Source organism: Chrysemys picta, chromosome 8 (genome assembly GCF_011386835.1).
Source record: "Chrysemys picta bellii isolate R12L10 chromosome 8, ASM1138683v2, whole genome shotgun sequence".
NCBI classification, from domain to species: Eukaryota; Metazoa; Chordata; order Testudines; family Emydidae; genus Chrysemys; species Chrysemys picta.
The window spans coordinates 106,430,972-106,452,717 of NC_088798.1; the positions used below are offsets into that span (position 1 = coordinate 106,430,972).

General features: G+C 41.8%; 1 protein-coding gene across 1 annotated transcript in view; it reads left to right on the forward strand.

The window, feature by feature from the left end:
* Positions 1-21,746, forward strand: part of GALNT10 (polypeptide N-acetylgalactosaminyltransferase 10) — a 128,857-nt gene that overhangs the window by 85,244 nt on the left and 21,867 nt on the right. Inside the window, exons 5-7 of the mRNA XM_005300030.4 lie at positions 11,106-11,291; positions 14,306-14,489; positions 15,358-15,475. Of these exons, the coding sequence (XP_005300087.1) occupies positions 11,106-11,291; positions 14,306-14,489; positions 15,358-15,475 (488 nt within the window). The remainder of the gene's footprint in view (positions 1-11,105; positions 11,292-14,305; positions 14,490-15,357; positions 15,476-21,746) is intronic.

Consider the following 21,746-nt stretch of genomic DNA (forward strand, 5'->3'; position numbering starts at 1 on the left):
CTCATTTGTGGATATTCATTATGTTAGCACAGTTAGAGGAATAGGGATTATTAGATTGTGCTCTCCCTAATTTCAGCCTCTGATGCAACTGTAGAGCAAAACCATTGCAGGTCCACAGTGGCGATCTCATCTCTTGTAGGTTTCATTCCTCTTTAACTACACTACTTGGTCACTTAGAAATTTAAAATAAAGTATTTAGACTCCAGAGTACATTCTGCACCAGCTCACAACAGTTTTAATAAAGGTTTAAAATTTGAAATTAAACTTCATCAGACTTGCTTTAAGATTAATAAAAAAAAAAAGTCAGGTATCCTAGGTGAGGGTCTGAATGGATTTCTTCCTTTCACTAACATTTGCACTGTTTGAGATGATCCATTTCTGTATTGTCCTCTTGTACATTGCACCTTTTTTGTATAAGGTGTTCGTTTTTAACCAATAGGGATGGTAAGAACAAACAGTTAAATCCTTAAGGATTGTTTTGCAGCAAACATCTGCATCATTGAGGTTTTGAATCCCAAAGAGCTCTGACATTTAAGAGCCACATTTTCTTTACACTTTCAATCTGTTTATTATTCTGAGGGTGAAGTGCTGAATGCTTCAGCCACTTACAGATCTTAGTTGATGTGAATTTTTTCCGGTCGTGGACTTTATATTTACATGTCTTAAACGTCAGTGTGTTCAAGCACAGTACATTGCTGTTATAATGGTGAAGTTAAAATCAACATAGCTTGCAAAGTTCCAGTTTGTTCTGTCTCATACCACCATACGGCTCTGCCACAGCACCTCATTCCTTACTTGCACCCTATGCTCCTGGTGTATTCCTGGGCCTGTCTACTAAACCCGTGACTGTTCTGCAACATGGACAAATATTCTGGAGTGTTTTCTGACACTTGATACTGTCTCAAGACTTCATTTTAACAAGTGCAGAAATTGGTTGCTGATGCAGGGTAAGGGTGGGTGACCTTTTCGGATCTGGTCTAGCTTCATTATCTTTTTCCTCGTAACCCAGTAAACGAAGGTGTTGAGGGTTTTGAAGATTAGCCAGCACTGGGTTTAGCGTATGCGTTGCATCTGTCAGTTCCTGGTCCTCAGAAGTGTTGATACGATTGGCATGAAGGCATGTCTTGGTATTTTTGATGCATTAAAATGTAGCTTCATGTGTTCAAGGTGTTTAGCCATTGGAAGGGTGGTATCATTGAATGGGAGTTTGTTTCCCCTAGTTAGACAACCGGCTGATCAAGAACAGCTGTTTGAAAAAGCTTGAGGGATCGTAGCGGATAATCACTAAGTTGAGGGCTCCAGCTGAAGCAAATGGTGCCTTTTCTGTGCATTGTCACTGCTATAGGAATCCTGAATTAAATATTTAATAGCCTGTATGCTAAACTCTTCAACTGAAGCATAAAAACCTGTGCTGTGTAGCCTGAAAACAGGGTATGTTTTTATGGCATCAGAAAACTCTCTGAAAGATGTTAAAAGCAATCAACAAGGAAATGAGACTACAAGCCATCGAAGATCATGTCTTTAGAATAAGTGTAGTCAGAGGAAGAGGAGAAACTTTGTGTGTGCTTTATCTTGATGCATATTTAATACAAAAAAATGGAAATAAACTAGATGACCTCCTGAGGTCCCTTCCAACCCTGATATTCTATGAACTACTAAGAATCTGTTTTGTGAACTTGGTTTTCAGAGAAGTTGGTATGTAACAGGAGGAAATGCATGGTGTTACTATGTGTTAACTAAAAAGCAAAGACCTCTCTTAGCGATGTACTGAACTTGTGTAAACCCCTCCTCAACGCACACGAATAGGCTCCCTCTGAAAGAAAGGAGAAAACATCCTGGGAGTACATCCCCTACCCTTCTTCCTTTACTAACAGGACTTTTCACAGCGAGATTGAGATGGCAGCAGGGTGAAGTGTTATGCTAAGGGGCAGACGTGGTTATGTCATGCAGGTGGGAGTATTTTGAACTGCAAGCTTTGTGCCTGTCTAATAGACTTTTCCTGTGTGTAGATGCCTTTATATACTAGGTCAGGGGTCGGCAACTTTCAGCATGTGGCCCATCAGGGTAATCCACGGGCGGGCTGCGAGACATTTTGTTTACATTGACCGCCAGCAAGCACAGCCCCCTGCAGCTCCCAGGGGCCGCGGTTTGCTGTTCCCGGTTATTGTGGGGTGGGTGGATCATTAACCCATGGCATCCCCTGCTGAGCTGGGGCCATCTCCTATCTGCAGGCAGGTTCCTTGAGACGATCCAGGGAGTGACGGGGAAAGGAGGAGGAGGAGCGAGCTATGGGGGCGGGGCCTTGGGGAAAACAGGCGGAGCAGGGATGAGGCCTTGGGGAGAGGCCAGGCGGGAGCCAGGGCCTTGGGGGAAGAGGTGGGGTGGGAGCGAGGCCTCGAGGGTCCGGTTACCAGCAATTAGAAAGTTGGCAACCCTGGCCAGCACTCCCAATTTCCTGCCACGTATTAGCAGTGTGTCGTCTAGGCATGCAGATCCTTTGGAGGACTGGGTTTTTCATAAATGCATTTTTTGTAGTGAAATCCTTTTCATGGAGCAACAGTAATTTCCCTTTCCGGGGCCTGTCTGGTTTTCAAACAGATTTGGCATGGAAGGTTAAAAGAAAATGGGGAAGATAGGAAAGGCCGTGATTAGCTTAATGGTGTAGCTGCTACTATTGAAAGTGTTGTGTGGTTATTAAATCGATTTATTATCCTCCCACCACGTGAACAGAGGATGGAAAACATTGAAATAAAATTAAAACTAGTGTAAGTGCTGCCTGTTTAGATAAAAGCACATTTTTCTGTTTAAAAGGATTATTCATCTTTCCCAAAACAGGGTAGAGGAGTTAATTTCAATGATGAAGTGCTTTCTATCTCAGGGAGCCCTGACTTGCAGAGGTGATTGATTCAGGAAGGAATGTAATTCATTCTTAAATTGTTAAATAGCACGTTAGGACTAAATAGCTAAGTAAAAGATGAATGGAGTCATTTGTAATCTTAAACAGGAGCGTGTGTGGGAGGGGAGGGAAGGAATGACGGGGGTGGGTGTAATTTGAAAACAAATGTAAGGCAAACAGTTACCTTAGGGGTTTGGGCACTTGGAAGGTGGCCAAGGTAACCTCTGGAAAAAATACATCTGAGCTTGCTTTCTGTACCAGTTGCTTAAAAGGGAATTATATCTCTCGTAAACTGTAGTGGAGGTTTTAACCACAAATTGGGAACCTTTTCTGTTCTGTTACCTCAGTTGTGTCCTTGATGCTCTTCAGCTGCATGGGGAAGCAATTTTTTGAATTTTCAAAGTGTAAGGGGTGGCTGTCTCTCCTCAAATGCTTATAACCCCACTGCTCCCCCTTAGCCTTGTCCAAATTGCATCTAAAATGCTATCTCGCCATGTGGCAGGAGACTGGCTGTTGTTCACTGTAAGAGCAATGTGACCTTATATTGCCAAAATTCTATTGCCAAAGAAATATTTTGGGATTCAGTTATTAGCTTGGAATATTCATGGTGGGTTTGAATTGGTTTAAGAGGGTGGACCGTTCTTTGTGCATGTGTGTGCAAGCACATACTAAAATCATGCACTCCATGCTTTCTATTGGGTGAACCTTGAAGCTCAAATTTGATGAATTAAAACTGATTTTAAACTAAGATCTCTTATTTTTCAGTGTCAGAAGGAAAAGTGACTCCTCCCCCTTATTCCCATTCCCGCACAGAAAACTTCAACATAACTAATACCTTAACTAACTCATACAAGATTTCAGACCAGATCTGACTCAAGATCAAGATTCTTGTAAATGTCAGTCCCATGTTTCCTGTCAAATGGAGCAGCTGTGCAGTGCAAAGGACTGTCAGTGTTGCACATGTGCTTCAACTTTGTCCCAACCAAAATGCTTCCAGAAGGCCCTGTCTTGATCCTTTCAGCTCTGTGTCCCCCTCTGAGAGGATGTTTTCCTGATTAGACTTCAAGTGTCTATGGCACCTTCTAAGTGCGCTCGTTATTTATTTTTTTTAATTAATAGGTTGAGCACAAATGAATAAATTCATCACCTTTCCATGGTGGAAGCCATTAGTGATTTCACTTTAATGGCTAACAGCTTGAGCAATGACAAATTATTCAGAGCACTTAACTCTCCTCCTTCAAAGGACAAAAACAGCAAGTTGTGGTGATTCCTTGTCTATGGCAGTCTTAGAATTCCAAATATTCAGGAATCCCTGAAGCTGTAGCAAAAAGTTTATCTGGCCTTGCCTCCCCCTTCTCCATTGGGAGTCTTTTTAACTGTCCTCTGAGATTTTGTTCAGTGTTAAGTCTCCTCTGAAAGAGCCTGCTGTCTTCCCAGTCAGTGCTGACTGAAGAGAACTGCCTACTAAGTCACCAGCTCCACTTTCTAAAGTGACTATCTCTTCCTTGAAATGTCCTAAGCACTTGCTAAGCCTGACACTAGTTTGAGGACTTAAAATAATTGCACCCTAAGGTGGTGTGACTGCAGGTCACTCTAAAAACAGGGTGTGCATGGTCTGTGTGGTGGGAGGAGACGTGAGTAAATGTACATCAGACAGGCAACTGGCTAATTTACTATCGCTGCTAAGTATGTGTTCATGCTATTTATTATTATTGGTCTCCAGGTCTCGGTGTGTGGTGGGATGAGGTATAAAGAACGGGCTAGGCATTTTCTACTGCTATGAGCTGTGTTATTACAGTGGTCTGCTCCTGTCTGTAAAGTTGATTTAACCTGATCGGCATGAGTTAAAGTGAATAAAGTCCTTTTGTAGCCCCAAAGCAGTCCTTGTGAGGAGGAATATCTTTCCTAACTTAAAGAATATCTGGCGGAATTGTATTTAAACCCACATCATAAGGCTAAGGATTGTTGGCTATCTCTTCCAGCTGCTTTTATAGGAAACCAACTTGTTCCGAAAACCCCGTCACACTACAATAAGCTGTAAAATCAATTGGTGGATTTACGCAGGTGTCACTGAGGGCATAACTTGGCCTGGATGGTGTTGATGCATGAGATGGAAAGAATCCAGATCAACTGTGCAAGTGCAGAGAGAGTTTGAGCAATTGCAGGTTTAAAAATATATTTTTACTGGCAGACTGAGCAAATTTTATATCCGTTATAAAATTGAGATCCAATGAATCTGAAACTTATAATGCCATTTGTAAGAGTCACTTTTTAGGACAGAAATAATTCAAATTGCCATGAATTCTGGTATGCTTTGGTTGTTTTAAAGCAATAAAAATAGTAATCCCAAAACTTTACTACTTTTCTCTGCACTCCATGTATGTTAAGTTCATGAATTCTTTTTCTGAAGAGTGGTGGCATTTCTGAGCAGTGAAATTCTCCCTTCTCCCTCCTCCTCATAGCTATGGGCCACTTGACTGAGGAAAGAGACAGTAGCCTATATGTAAACTCCAGAATTTTTTTATTCTGGAGAGGTTTTTCAGTATTGCAAGCAGTCAGCAACTTCATGCTACTTGGAAGCAGTTCTTATGCTTGGATACTTTGTACACAGGAAAGAGAAGGGATGAGGAGTCCACAAAAATTTGAGCCAAGAGAAGACATTAATCAGACAGCATTTTATTAGTGATAATTTAAAGCAACAATTTTATCAGAGCTCCGCCTCCTTAGTATAGATCTTTATTTACAACTCAAAATAAAGAAAGCAAAAGATTTTAAGTCGTTCTGACTAGTAATGTTAATATATTAATTGTATATCAAATTTATTAGTCTGCCAGCAAGCTTCCAATTTATTTTTTAATCTATATATAATCTTATTTATTTATACAGCTAAATTACATTCCACATAATATGTGCTGTCTCTGGAATTCATCCAGTTTACCTTTCATTAAAGTAAACTGCCCTTGTAATAAAAATCACTCCATGTCAAGGCGCCATAATATTTTTTTTAAAGCACCATATTTGTAGCAACTTATGTGATAACCTCAAACAAACAAGTTAGATATTCTTTTAAAAACAAAAATATAAAGTATTGTCATAATTTTGGTAGAAGATGGTTGTCTCATTCTAAATTTTCGTATCTGAGCATCGTGTGGTCCAACAAGTAGAGCAAAGGAGAGCATGCCAAGGCTTTCCTTATTCCCTTCTCTATTTTTGCCCGCTTTTCCGTTAGAAAAACCCAATTTTTATTGCAGGGTTGCTCATGAGTGTTGTCGTTAACCCGACAACACCTTTTTTGGTAGGGGAAAACACATCCATAAGCATAATAGACCCTCACTAGTTTACATGTCAGTAAACCACAATCCTACACTTGCAATAAAATGTTATGCTGATGTGTGAAGTTTCCTGTGGCTGCTGGAGATGGGGCAGCAGTGATGCATCGCTTTGAGTTGGGAAAGGGGAAAGTACTGCATCTTGTTCAACCTCAGCAATACTGCATGTGCTATTGTGCAACATTAACTTTCAGTGCTTCTCCCATCCATTAATGCAGTTTAGGGAGGTTCCTAGCATCACATCTCAGGGCAACTGCACCTGTATTCCCTCTCTGTGGCCCACCAAGGGCACCCTCTCTGACTTCCAGCTGCCATCTCTCTTGGAAAGGTGTCTCACTTCCACTTGTCTGGGGTATTTCCAAGCTGCACAGTTCCCTGCCTATACTTTGAATTCTCCAGCAAGCCAGATTGGCTAAGCAGGCCTGTTTCTCTTTCTCCTCAGAGGCTATAAACAGCATAATTGCCCACAGTTACACTTATTCTTAAGGTGAAAGCATTACAAAGAAAACATTAAAAGCAATAAAATAACCTATACACATGCTAAAAAGCTTACCAGAGATCACCCAAACTCCAACAAGAGTTCTGGCAGGTGATCAGTCCTTCCAAACCCACCAAGAGGTTTTCTGAAATCAGAAGTTCATAACAGCTGTTAGCACAGAACAAGCATCCCCATGAATCTGTGAATTGCTCCTTTATGCTGTTTGCACCTCTGATCCTGTCCTCATGTAACAGGTGATCAGCAGACAAAGGTCCCCTCCTCAGGGGAGCTGAGTTCTTGCATAAATGGACAGGGTATGTTTGCATACACCTCCCTCTAGAGATTTCTTGGGAAACTTTAACTTCAAAAGCTCATTCTTGTCTGGCACCTGGTTTAAGAGTCCTTTTGAAGCTCATAATGCCTCTTTCCTTCCCCTCTCCTGAGACCTTACATACAATCCTTTAATAATACATAAACGTTTTGCATTTTTAATACAATAAACTCCTAAGACACTTAAACTTCATTTAATATGGTTTGTCCAGGAAATTACCATCTCTGTCAGATCTAGTTTACAGTGCTTTGCCTGACAAAAGGTAGTTCAGGTTCTGGTACCAGCAGCTAAGCAGTTATGACCAACCCCACAGTAATGCGTAGCTTTAAAGATATCTAACAAATGGAGAGAGAGACTTCCCAAATCGTAGGTTTCCGAGGGACTGTTACAACCAGTGAAGAAAAGCACCTTTGTATTGAGCTGATAGCTCTAAGCTACTGTTCTTTGTTTTTTGTTTTTTGTTTTTTCACTTTATTGTTCGATCGTAGGGAATGAGACACTCGTGTGCCCAGTCACATGCTGGGAGGACAATAAACACAACTGGAAGGTGTTTCAAACATGGTCTCCTGCAAGCCAGCTTTTCTTATGAATGCAGCCAAACAGCAGGACACTGTGGTGTTCTTCAAAACCCACTTATGTCTCTGTCGTTCAGATAATGCTACCCACAACGTCACCTATTGGATTGCATCTTGGTTGCATGAAAAGATAAATTTCACTGCTTAAATTATTTGACACAGAAGGAGTAAAGAGCTCAAGGCTCTTTATCCTGAGAACTAAATGGAGGGTGAAGAATTTGACCCTTTAATGTTACAGTGAGGGTGCAGTATGGGAATCTAGATGGATTAGAACAGCTGATGTCTTCTGGAAATTTGGCTACTCATTTGTCCTTTCTCTCTCTTCTCCTAGTAGAGTAACGTCACAAAGTGTTCTTAATTCTTAACTGTTCATTTATTAGCTGTGGCTAATTATCCATCTCTCTTTGACATCATGTTTACTATAGAAACAATTTTCACATCTCATATGGAGAAATATGCCTATGCTATGTTCTTAAATTGTTCCGTGGTTGCTGTAATTCCTAGTTCAGCTCTACCAAAGTCAGTGCTAGAATAAACTTGACTGCCTTTAATGGATCCGTCTCTCAGCATTGTAGGTGACGTGGTGGGGAAATGCTGGAAGCTGGTCTCCACTAGTGTGTCAGCAAGTGCCACAACTGGTGAAACTGCACTGATTTGTAGAACAACTGTAAGACATGAAGAAAAAATGCTAGTGCATACAAGGCATTGGAATGCCAGTGGGAGATAAACAGCAGGCACAAATTCTTTAAAATGTTTGTTTTAGTCACCTGTGCCTCATCATAAACAATGAGACACTGTATAATTACCTCTGAACATTTAAGATTCTATGAAATTTCAGCAGTTTTTCAAGACCCGCTAATGTTTTGTGGAGGAAACTGATTTAGATGCAGTAATTACCATAGGGCCTGATTATGAAAACACTGCAGTCCTATGAAGTCAATATTGGGAGGATCAGATGCATAGCTCCTGCTTTTCTCTTTTTCTTTTATTACTGTGTAACTCAGTATCAGATGTTTTGATGATGATTACCTTACTCTGATTTTAGATTACTGGAACCAAGGTACAATTTATACCTTGAACTTGGTTTTGGGTAACTCTTTTGGACATAGAGTGGGGAATTTTTTCTTTCCAATTATGGCAAGGAATGATACGGCTGCACTAAATGAGTGCTGGTTGTGGCTTTTTACTATTTTTTTAATTAACAGTCACTGCCTACACAATGCTGCATGAGGAATGAGTGTTAATATCTTGTCTGGTCTCCCAGAGAGTTGCTTTTTTGAAAGATTTATCCATTCAATTAGAGAAAATTGATTCCTGGTTGCTGCAGAGGATCTGTTCAAAAGTTATTTGAAAAGGGTGAGGGAAGGGTATTAGCCTTAGCTAGAAAGCAATATTTTTTTAATTTTTTAAATTATTTTAATTGCTCCAGCTGTACAGATAGATCAGACACACACCTAAATGACTTTGGTCTTCTTAAAGCTGTTGGAGATTTTAAAATCGGGCTCTGAAGAAAGAAAAATGTCAAGTTTGCACAAGGAATACTCTAAAAATATTTAAAGGGAATTCAAAAGCAGATTTTGGCTAGTTCTGAGTGACTGCAGCTGCTGGCAGCATCAAAGGTGAGATGCAAAGTATACTGTAACTCCCGAGATTATCTCCACCTTTGACCCCCTACCCCCAAAATAAAATCCAAGATGCACAAAGGGAATAAGCAACAGAGAGTCTAGTGGCACCTTTAAGACTAACAGATGTATTGGAGCATAAGCTTTTGTGGGTGAATGCCCGCCCACCTAAGCTTATGCTCCAATACATCTGTTAGTCTTAAAGGTGCCACAGGACTCTAACACAGCTACCCCTCTGATACTTGACAAAGGGAATAAGCTTGCCTTCTGGGCACCAAATGGTAAGCAGTATAACTAGATTAAGATGCTGTGAGAACAACCACTCCTGCTCTGTTTACATACACTCTAGCATGCAAGATCAGTCCCAGTTGAATTATATGAATGCTTTTAGCCAGCCACTCCTGAATTATATTGCAGAATGACACCAGCAAATTCCCTGTCCCAGACTTGTCCCTAGAAATGTGCCCAGCTCTTTCCTTCTGTGCAGTACAAGCTCATAGAAAGTCCATCATTTCATTAATAGACATGATATGCACAAACTCAAATGGAGGTTCCAGACACTTCAGACCAAACGCACACTGGTTTAGATGAGACAATAAAATAAGTTTATTAACTACAGAAAGATAGATTTTAAGTGATTACAAGTAATGAGGCATAAAAGTCAGAATTGGTTACGAAGAAATAAAAGGTAAAATGCAAACTAATACCTAAATTAACAAGCTGAGTGAACTTAAAGCAAAAAGCTTTTCCTCACCACATGATCACAGCATTCTGGCTGGATTCTTCAGCCAGGATCCCTCCCCCAGCTCACTGATGCTCATTTGGTCTTTCAAACATTGTTTATGCCGTGAGTAGAGGTGAGGGGGGAGAGGTGATTTTGTGTCCTCTGTTCTCCCTTCTTATAGCTTTTCTCTTCTTTGAGAATCATCTCCAGCTGGTGTTCAGGTGACCGCAGGGTTGTTTGCCAAGATGTAAATTTCTCACTCCCACCCCTCTTTTCTGCCAAAGAATGGCCGCTTAGCCCGGTAATAGTCCACTTGATTATACTGACACTTGGCTCAGGTACTGGCTAATCTTTTGTTTCTGGAAAAACTGATTTGGGCTGTTTTTCTAAACTTGGAGCATGTCTCAGCAATGTCATACAATAGAATCTTATAACTTTACGTACAACATTGCTACACGCATTTTACCAGGATGATGATGATCAGTAGATTGAGTTTTCAAATGATACCTCACATTTTGTACAAAATGTATCCTAATTTTGTGAAAGTAGTGAACATAGGGGTAGTGTATTCAGTAATGATCTCCATACCTTTCCAGCTTGTAGAATCAACATCACTAGAATTTTTTTTTTTGCTTGTATATATGTGTGAGAGTGGATGTGTTTTGTGTGCTTGAAGAAATTCAGTAAAAACTAATTCAGTAAATGTTGTATACAATTCTGAAAGTGCTCTTTTTGTGCTTTTGTGGCATAGTGAGTTACTCAATCCAGATCCAGTTCCTGAAAAAGTTTGGTCTCCTACTCTCATGAGCATCCCTGCTATTGGTCAATCGTTCCATTGTTATCCCAAGGGTCTGTCAATTAGCTTTTGCTCTGTTGTGTGTTCTCTTGTCTCGCAGCTTCTTTCTAGTCTTAAGCTCCTCCATCCATTTGTTCTCTTTCTGAGTTCATGGAAACGTCAGAGATCCAGATCCATGAGCAAACTTTGAACCCACAGTTTAAAGATTACTCATACTTCATCTTGCCTGGACTCTCTCTTTCCTGTTAGTTAAAGGCTGTTCAGTACCATGTTCAAAAGACAGCTAACAACTAAGGAGGGAGCTACATCTTAAGGAGTGCTTCTTACCTTCTTTAACTTTACTCTTTTACCCAGAACACCTGAAGAAACGTTTGGAAGACTACATGGCCCAGTTCCCAAATGTCCGAATCCTGCGCACTAAGAAGAGAGAAGGGCTAATAAGAACTCGAATGCTGGGGGCCTCTGCGGCAATTGGAGATGTTATCACATTCTTGGATTCTCACTGTGAGGCCAATGTGAACTGGCTGCCGCCTCTGCTAGGTAAGGAGGTTGTTTGAAGTGTTTCCCAAAACTGATCTTCAGCCTGGTAAAAAGCTGGTGACAGATGTCGGCATATGGTTTATTGTATGTCCAGGCTGCTGTCTTCTCATTCAGAAATGTCCAAAGGCGAAAATAAATGACTATTTGGAAAACTGACTTTCTAAAGAAAATCCTGGGAGAGCTGTCGGCGACCTGTAGTCTTCAGTACAATGCATTTCTCTATGCAAGAGTCCTAAAACACAGAATTTCCCCCAAAACAGTTGTTTTTGTTTAATTAAAAGCAGAGATCATGTTCTGTTACCCCCCGCTAAGAGAACTCTTGCATAATTTATAGTTTGCTGGAAGAGCAAACCATTCATGTAGTCATTCAGCAGCTCGTAAAGAGAAATTAGTTGTAGGACATAAAGCTAAGCTTGTAGTTTTTAAATAGCTCTTGACTGTTTCTATGGAAATATATTTAATCTGCAAGCATGTGGAAAATCATTTTTTGTGGCTAATATGGACAGGTGCTATATACACCTAGAATGCGTGTGATCCTTTACAAAGTGGTCTTTAAAATAGTCTTTAACAAGATTGGAGCATGAGCTTTTGTGGGTGAATACCCACTTCGTCGGATGCATGCATGTTAGTCTAGAAGGTGCCACAGGACTCTTTGCTGCTTTTACAGATCCAGACTAACACGGCGACCCCTCTGATACTTTAACAGGATTGCGGTTTCATAAAGTAAATTCTTTCGCATGTATCTTATTAAATGGACAATGTTCTCTTTTTCAAGGGAACTGGCTTTTTTCCTGTGCATCTTAATTCTGACCTGCAGCACCCCACTCCCCTACTAATCTAATTCTGGCCCTACCTTTAGATGAGACTACTTGTGCCGAACTGCAAGTTAGTTTTGTGCAATGCCCAGATAGAAAGTGGGATGAGACCATTCAACCTCGTTTTTTTGCATGTGCCAGGATCTGGACTCGGGACACTTGTAGGACCAGAAGGACTGTGCTCGCTAAACCAGCCACATGACTTACAGTGGGCATCTGGGAGTATCCAGTTTACTTAAGGTTGCAATGCAGTTTGTTTATATAGCGTCTTTAATCCTGAAGAATATCAGACTGCTCTACAAGACTGTTTCAAGTGACATATGTGCCATTGGAATGCAGCCACCTCTGGGGTGAAACATGGCATCTGTCTAGCAAATAATGACAGTACACACCAAGAGGTGGTGAAAAATGCAATCACAAGCTGAAATGAAAAATTGTCTGCTGGGTTCTCATAGAGCAATGCTGTTACTTTCACAGCCTGTCCATTTGTGTGTCTGGTATTAATTCTGCATGGTGTAAAACATTTGTGACTTCCTGAGCCCCAGGGAATGGAAGCAAAAGTAGTCCAAATGCCTTTTAAATGAGAACATGTACAGTATGCTTCAATTTAAAAACATAAAACATTTTTTGTTACAAATGTTCCTTGGAATCTAAAATATATTATCTGTCACTTTGGTTCTTAAAGTTAACTTTTAATTAAGAAAACTTGTTGTTAAAATGAATATTGAAGAAGTTCCAGATGTCTAGGTTGGAACTAATCCTGTCTCAGTATTTTTCAGCTGGAATTAAAGATTGAGGGGAGGCGCAGATGTACGTTTCTAGAGCCTGCCAAGATTAGTTATGCCATTAGTCTGAATCACTTCCTGCTAGATTCTGGCACGAGACTTCAAAGCTTATTGGGGTTAGGTGGCATAATGGGTTATTGCACTAGCTTTCAACCAATGCTGAAGGGGGTCACATCCAGGTCACTTGTTAAAATGAGTTTTGTGGACTCCACAAAGTCCTTAGAACATGCAAGACCGTCTGTTTAGTCTGGCATTTTAAGTGGCAGGGGACCACTGAGAAGGGTGGGGAGATATCCAGGTTTTTTGTTTCCATTTGTGATGTGTTCAGTTTTTCTCTCACACCATAGGGTGGCTATTACCGGAGTGAGAGCCTAATTTTTCTATATCATGTAGGTATAACTTATGATAAATAATTGGTTGATGTCATAAATACACCAAATTATCTGGTGTTATATGTAACATGGAGCCTCTGTCCAAGAAAAGATTTAGGATGTGTCTACTCTGCAGTCATGGGATGTAACTGGAGCTCATATAGACATACCTGGCTAGCTCAGGTAATGGTAGCAGTGAAGCTGCAGCAGTGTGGGTTTCAACACGGGCTGTACATGCTCACCCAGATCCCTGGGTAATTACTTGGTTGGCTAGCCCATGCTGGCATCTGTGTTGTGTATCTTCACTGCCACCTGTGCCCATGCTAGCTAGATTAAAGCTAGCTCAGGTGTGTCTACAAAAGCTGCAGTTTCTTCCTATGATTGCAATGCAGACTTGCCCTTTTAGTTTGAGGGGAAGCGATAGCACAGGTCAGAACTGAGATGCACATTATGTGGAAAATATAATTCTAACCTAATTCTGGCCAATATAATTGGTTCCTCATGCTCGTATATACTGAACCGACGTGCAGTTTTTAAGGAAAAAATAAAAACACAACAAAGCAGAAAAATCACCCATTCTGTAATGAGACAGCTTCTCTAGATCTGAAGGTGTTTAGTGGTACATTAAAGCTGGGCTTTGGTATTAGAATTCTAACTAGTTGTATGGTAGTTGTTCTGTGGTAATGAGATAAAGTAGGCTCTTGTTTTAATATTGGCTTCATACCTGTAGACAGGGCCGGCTCCAGGCACCAGCTTAACAAGCAGGTGCTTGGGGCGGCCAAGGGAGAGGGGCGGCATGTGCGGCAATTCGGGGGCAGCAGGTGCCTCACTCCCTCTAAGAGCGAAGGACCTGCCGCCGAACTGCCGCCGCCGATCGCGGCTTTTTTTTTTTTTTCCCCCATAATTGCCAGCTTTTTTTTTTTTTTTTGCTTGGAGCGGCAGAAATGCTGGAGCCGGCCCTGCCTGTAGATACTTTCCTTGTAACTATTGGTAAAAGGGGCCACTAGCTACATGCTTACTAACTTTTTCTCTGTGATCCTCAGACCGCATTGCTCGGAACCGCAAGACTATTGTGTGCCCAATGATTGACGTAATTGACCATGACCACTTCGGATACGAGACCCAAGCTGGAGATGCAATGCGAGGGGCATTTGACTGGGAGATGTATTACAAGCGGATCCCTATCCCTCCTGAATTACAGAAACCTGATCCTAGTGACCCCTTTGAGTAAGTTGTTGAAATGCAGAGTGATGATAGATGGCTAACAAAAGGTGCCCTGTTATAAGGTTGTTTATGCCTTGTTGTACTGGGAGTCACAAGTTGGTGGTAAGCTACCCTCTGTTTCTAGCAGCTATTTATTTTTTTGGGTAATACGTTTCATTTAGACCAAGAACTGTGGACACAGTCTCCTTCTATGGCTACTTTTTGGAAACCTAATCTCTGCAGAAGTTTAGTTAATGAAAATTGTAATGTGTAATATAGTCATCTGTTACCAAGATCCTTGGAACATAAGTTTGTGACATGACATTAGGGACACTAACAACTAACACATAGCTCATATGTCATTCTCAGGTAAAACCCTGTAGAATAATTAGACCAATTTTGATGATTGTTGTGGATTACAGAAACAATCATTTGGGATCAAACTGTTTCATTGGGCTATGCCTGCCAGCCTTAAAGGGCGATAGAATTGTGTCAAATTTCTGCAAGCCCAATAACTTTGCAATCATGCTAGGAAACTTGATTTCCAGTCTCTTGCTTCCCAGGCTGGCAGGGCCAGGAGGACTGTATAGGTAACATGGTGGGGTCCCTCCAGAAGAGGGAATTCCTTGTGTCACTCAACAGTGAACCAAGTAGCCAATATGAGGAGTGGCGTTGACTGGTTCCGAAGGGAGCCCTGTCCAATCCTCCTGGGTTGCAAGGAGTGGGAAAGGGTTGTAAAGCAAGGACAACTGGTAGATGCTCTGACAGAGGCGCAGAGGCAGTAGGAGTGGGTGGTGAGAGAAATATTAATGGTATCTTGTTTTTCTTAATGTTCGGCTGGAACGCTGTATCTTGAATATGTTTGTAATACGGAGTCTGGTTTTTCCTTAAGGTCTCCTGTAATGGCTGGAGGACTGTTTGCAGTCGATAGAAAGTGGTTCTGGGAGCTGGGAGGGTATGATGCAGGTCTGGAGATATGGGGAGGAGAACAGTATGAAATATCCTTTAAGGTGAGCTATGTTCTCTGAAAATTACTTTTGCTTTGAAAAGATCTTGAAAACTACGAAGCTCTCTGGGGCATGGAACACAAGTTATCTCTTGTGTATATATAACAAGACATTTGAAAGGTATGGGTGGCTGTAAGTAGGTAAGAGGGATAGCACTGTCATGAATTAAACTGGCTAAGACACAGAAAACAAAGCATTAGTGATAGTCAATTTGCAATGTGACAAAATATTACCTGTGTGGTGCCACAGGATCCATTTTAGGATCAGTATTCAATATAAGCGAGGCTTGTAGTTCCGCCTATAATAAGGTTGCTTGACATTTCTCATTACAAGGTCCTGTTTTCAGTTGCTTATAACTTTTTCAAACTTTAACTGTTTGTGCTGGAATTTTCCATGCCAGGGTATCTTCCTTAGGATGATGCTTTCTGGAAAATTCCAGCCAAAATAGTTCACTTGCGTTCAAGAACTAGGTTAGGGGAAAATACATTTTGCCCATGTTGTTTAAAACAGGGGTCTGACAACATTTTCTTTGAAAAGCTCTAGTGTCCCCATGCTTTGGAACAGGACTTGAGGGATGTACTTTTTGGTTGGATTTTCACAAGGAGAGCAAATTTGGCCAAGTTAGAAGCCTTTGAAAAATCACACATCTCCGACTTCTTTGATTTTTTTAGCAGCTAAAATTTCCAAAGATTCCATCCTCACTGAGCATGCTCCATTCCCTCGCAGGTTCTAGGGCTGACCACACTGTGTATGTACCATCTCCACAGAACAGATAAGTGCTCCCTCCAGGCCAGGGCCACAGGAGCGAAGCTGGGCTTCTCCTGCAATGGTTGCTACCAGCCGCTGCAGGCCAAAATGCGGCTGTGCACTGGAGCTGAGAGCAGGGAGTCTCTCCTGTGCACTCAGTGGTATCCCCTGCTGGAGAATAAAGCCATCTGTGTTGAATGCAGAGGAGACAAAAACTGAGCTAGGGGAGGGAGTAGGGTGACCAGACAGCAAGTGTGAAAAATCGGGACGGGGGTGGGGGGTAATAGGTGCCTATATAAGACAAAGCCCCAAATATCGGGACTGTCCCTATAAAATCGGGACATCCCTAGGAGGAAGGAAAAGAAGTAGATTGGGACTGAAGGAGATCGGGGGGAGGGAAAGGACTGGGAGCTGGTGAGAGAAATGCAGGAGGAATGTGAGAACACTGAGATTGGACGAGGAGAAGTGTGGAGACTGGGACTGGCTGGACAAGGAGACTGGAACTTGGAACCAGCGGGGGGTTGAAAGGAAGGGGAACCTTTCAACTTTATCAGTAAAGGAAGCAGTTAGTCCTACAGACCGCCTCGTTTACTATCTAACCTGATTCATCTCTAGAGTGGGCCTGTCATGTGCATTTAATGAGGCAGAGGTCCTGTGGAAAAAGTAGTATGTGATCATGTAATTAGACTAACATAATGAATAAACACAAGGGGGCTGAACTGAGATTGCACAAACAACTTTAATTCTGGCATTTCCTAACTGCTGGGTGCTTGACTTTGCAACCACTGTGGGGGGGCTGTGTGGGTGTGTGTGTAAAATATTGGATTGGAAAATACTGAACAGGAGTTTGGTAGGATTCCTAAGAGGGTTAGGTGTGTGTATATATACAGACAGTAAGTTGTATTGCAATTTTTTTTACCTCTAAATAAATTTAAACTGTCATGCTTCAGGGCACAAACTGAGATCTGATGTGTATTAGGAAGACGTTTCTCCTTGCTATGAGGTTTCTTGCATTTCCTCTGAAGTGTCCAACTGCTGCCAAAGGCCAGATATTGGTCTAGATGGAGAACTGGTCTAATCCAGGATGGCAGTGCATATGTTTTTGAGGCTCTGACAATGCTCATTTCATATGAATGAGGCTATTTTTTATCCCAGTTGTGACTGTTAAACACTTAGACATTTGAGGATGACATAAGGAAACACTCTATTGGCCATGATTTAATGCTGTTGAGATACCTATATCTTTTATAATCTTCCATTCTTCTGAAGCCATGGAAATGTGTGAAAATTCTCACCTCCCACACTGATATGTTTTCTCCTTACTGACATCTGCAGAACTCTGGCTTCATTTTGTTTTCTCAATGTAGAACTCCTTAAAAATGTTGGATCTATAGACTCTGATGAATGAAGTCTTCTTTTCACAGAACAGGCACAGTATGGGCAGTGGCTATGCAGACATCTCCACACTTACCAGTTGGTGGTTTCAGTCCTGAATTAGAGAAGCCAGAGTTGAGAATGGTTTAGTCTCTAACCAACCAGTCCTGACTGCTAAGAGCTAGACTAAGACCGCTCTCATTTCTCATAAGCCCCAAACGTTTGGAAAACTAAGTGGCTGATGGTGATGACTCACCTGGCTTGGGGAAGGTTCTGCTAACCACTGCTGATTGCCTGAGCCCAAGACACAGGTCTCTGTGGTGCATGAATTTGTTGAGCAAAAGTGGTGTCATTGCGACCAATGAGACTCCTGTTATCTGTGTTGCCATGAAATGATGCATCCTGAGATCTCTTCAGTGAAACTGGAAGTGGCAGTGGAGTTCATAAACAGAGGGAATGAATTTTTAAAGGTTAGTTAAAATGTATTTCTATACAGAATGCCCCTTTACGCCCTAGAGGGAATTCAACCCCATATCTGCGTTTAACTCAGTTGTGGATTAATTTGCAATTTTCCTTTAACAGATTGCATTAGCATTTTGATTTTTATAGTCCTAGGTGTGACTGAAAGAAACTACCTGGTGTCAGTATGGGTCCAACAGATTGTAGCAATGACCATGAAACAATGCACAGTTCAGCTGAGGCAGCCTGAGTCCCTGCTCCAGTTCATATCTTCTTTGTTTCTTTCACCAAGTAGCTTCACCAATCTGCACGACTTTATGCTGTTAAGACCTATCAAACTCTGTTCATCTGGCAGTTATCTTGCATCTGAAGAAGTGAGGTTCTTACCCACAAAAGCTTATGCTCCCAATACTTCCGTTAGTCTTAAAGGTGCCACAGGACCCTCTGTTGCTTTTTACAGATTCAGACTAACACGGCTACCCCTCTGATACTTCACACCATAAATGGTATTGTCCTCCCATTGTTTATTTACAAAAGGTTAAGTAATAAAACCATATTGGAGGTCTCTTCTCTTCTCTACTAGAGAAGGTGGGGGAAATCTCCCCTTGGAGATTCCATTACAGTTGGATCCATTTATCCCTTTCAGTGTTGTGTAATGAAATTGTGTAATATTGTAATTCTCTGCAGGAGAGGGCATAGGCAGTATTCATCTTCTTTCTCTTGGTCCCCTTTTGAAAATGCTGGTTTCCAAGAGCGATGACAGTGGCTATGCAGTCCCTTTGTGTGTCTCATGCCGCAGCAGACAGTCACACTGCTTGATCTACAGGAAACAAGACTACTTCATTCATCTGTTTGCTTATTCTCTCTGAAACGCAGTGTGTTTTATTTCAGTCCAGAGGGTAATTTATGAAGGGCTAAATTTACTCTAATTAATCTCAGCAAAGACCCCTTTTTCTTTCTTTGTGACAGAAAATGAAGTTTTAACTGAAAGAGGCTCACTGTATTTCAGAAATTAAGATAAATTGATACATTCATCTGTGGCTCATTGATTTAATAATTGTGCCGGAATTATAAGAATAGAAGGTTTGTTCATAATAAGAAGACATGCAGATAGAATTTTGAAGCTATGAAATTTCTTGGCAAAAGGGACATTGTCAAATAATTAAGACCCTGATTTTAAAGCTAAGGTACCTACCTTCGGTTTATTTGTTATTAGGCTCGGCAGAATACACTTTTTATTTTTATAATTTCAACAGATTTGTTTATTTGTTGTGCTAGATAGCAGAGCAGGCCCATGGACACAGTGACGTAGAATGCGGGAAAAGAGAGTGGAAACTGGCCTTTTTCGTGCTTGTGTTTGGTGAAAAACGCAACTGGTGGCTGGATTTTTGTTCTTAAGTAGTGAAAAAATCTTAAATAGCAGGAAGTAGTTGCCCCTTATTCCAGTCAGATCCCTGGTTGCAGTCAAAACATCACACACTGACTTCCTAGTTGGCCTCCTTTTCCTGTTATTTCCTCCATCCCTTAAAACAAACAGGAATTGCCACACACAGGCCAAAGAGCCATCTGTCTAACCCAATAGTCAGCCTCCTGTAGGAACCAAGAGGAAAGTGTTTAAAATAAATAAATAAAAAATCTCCCTTCCTGTTTTCTGTTCTTCATTTTTTCTCCTCCACCCACCACCAATGAGAGGAATGTGTATCCTTGCACCAACTTGCATAATACAGTAACCCCACTGTGTCAGCCATTCCCATGCAAGGGAACCTAGATACTACAATGATGAGGGCCCTAGAAATACCTCTTCTGATTCCCTTTTGTTAGTAAGGCTACGTCTACACTACCACTTTTGTCTGTATAATTTATGTCGCCATCAGGGATGTGAGAAAACCACACACCCAAGCGTCATAAGTTCCATGGACAGAAGCGCCGACGTGAACAGCGCTGTCGGTGGGAGAGCTCTCTCTCAGCTGCATAGAGCAGCTATCCAAGCGATCGAACAGCTGCAACGGTACAGCTATGCCGCTGTAACCTCGCTAGTATAGATATGGCCCTACTCTAATGCCCATGCTGTCCTGTCTCCTTACCTCAGTCACAGATAGTGCCTCTTGCGTTTATTCTGGTGATCACAAATTGCTGTGCTTCTCTAAGCCCTCCTCCAGAAGCATCAAACGTGAACACTTTCCCAATGTCCAAAGCATGACACAGGTTGCATGTTTTACAACAAGTCCAAATACTCCGCAGTTGCTAGCTGCATGATAAGTGTCTGTGCTTCCCTCCTGCCACCCCGCCTCCTACGTTAGCAGCACGTTTCTGATTTACGTTTCACCGTTGGCCCCGCTGCAGGTGCTCAGCATAGGGCACAGCTGCAAAGGGGTTGCATCTGACAATGTGGCTAGTGTCATTGCTCAAATTAGCACTCATTGTGAGCCTTCGCTGCTTATTCTGAGCGTGTATTCAGGCAACTCTCCAGCAGCTCACATGTTTGCCCACAGTGAAACAGACCAGGCATTCTACTGCTTTCTCTTAAGTCAGCGCAGAATACTTAATTCTGGAGGGGCTCCGCTTTGGATAAAGGGCCACCTCTTTCCCTTCTCCCACTCCTTTGAAAGGCAGAGTTGATCTCCGTTTATCACCTAGCATTGCGGTCTCTATTCATCCCTGGCTACCAAATGAAGCCCGGATCAGGCGGCAAACTAGTTTCCTACCAAACACCAGCAGGAAGGTGGAAAACACCCCAAAAGGAGATACTGGACACGGCTGTTGTCGCTCTGTCAAATACTCCAGACGGGGGGAAGGGGCCCCACCGATAATGACTGCTGCAGGAGGGGACTGCTTTGTGCAGTCACACACAATTCCAAATTTCTTTGTTATTTTAATCCCCTTTAGAGAACTAAGTTGCAGCTTTGGTAGTGACGGATGCTCACAGTAAGTGGGACTGAGATCTACCCATTTGCTCTTTCCTATTGCTTCCTTTGCTCTTACCTTCTTCCTCCTGTACAGAGAACTCCCTGATCTATCCAGTGCTCCCTTTCCCTCCCACCTGCCTCGGAGACAGCAACCCACTCTCCTCTCCACCCACTTGTTCCTTACTTCCCTATTCCCCTTGTAGATAGTAGAGGTTGGCTTTCTTTCCAAGATCTGGCTGATTCCTTTGCTGCTTCCCAGTTCTCGTGGGGGAGCATGTGGTCATTCCGGCATATTCTCTGGAAATTGTAGACTTTGTACATCCAGATAGTTTGGAATTATACTCTAACGGTGCTGTTTTTTCCTAAAGACTTGTATGACATTGCTACTTGGAGCAGCAGACCAAGAATGTACTAGCATAACGTGAGGATAGTGGAGAAGGGGTGAAATATTACTTTGTTTCCCTATCACATTCCATCAGAAGTTCTAAATTGCAGATAGTGAATGAAGCATTACAGTCTGCCAGAGAAGACTGGGATAATATTACCTATTGTAGAGTTAATCTGCCTAGGTGAGAAATTCTGGCCCCATTGAAGTCAGTTGCAAAACTCCTATTGACTTCATTGGGGCCAGGATTTGACCCCAGTTCTCCTGATTCCAGACCACCTTCCCTCAAGATCCAGGATTGCAGGAGTTGTGAATATTTATTTCCATTACTCCGGAAAGAGATGTGATTAGATCACCAGATGAGTTACTAGCTCCCCTGACTGCCTTTATATGTAGTCCTCAA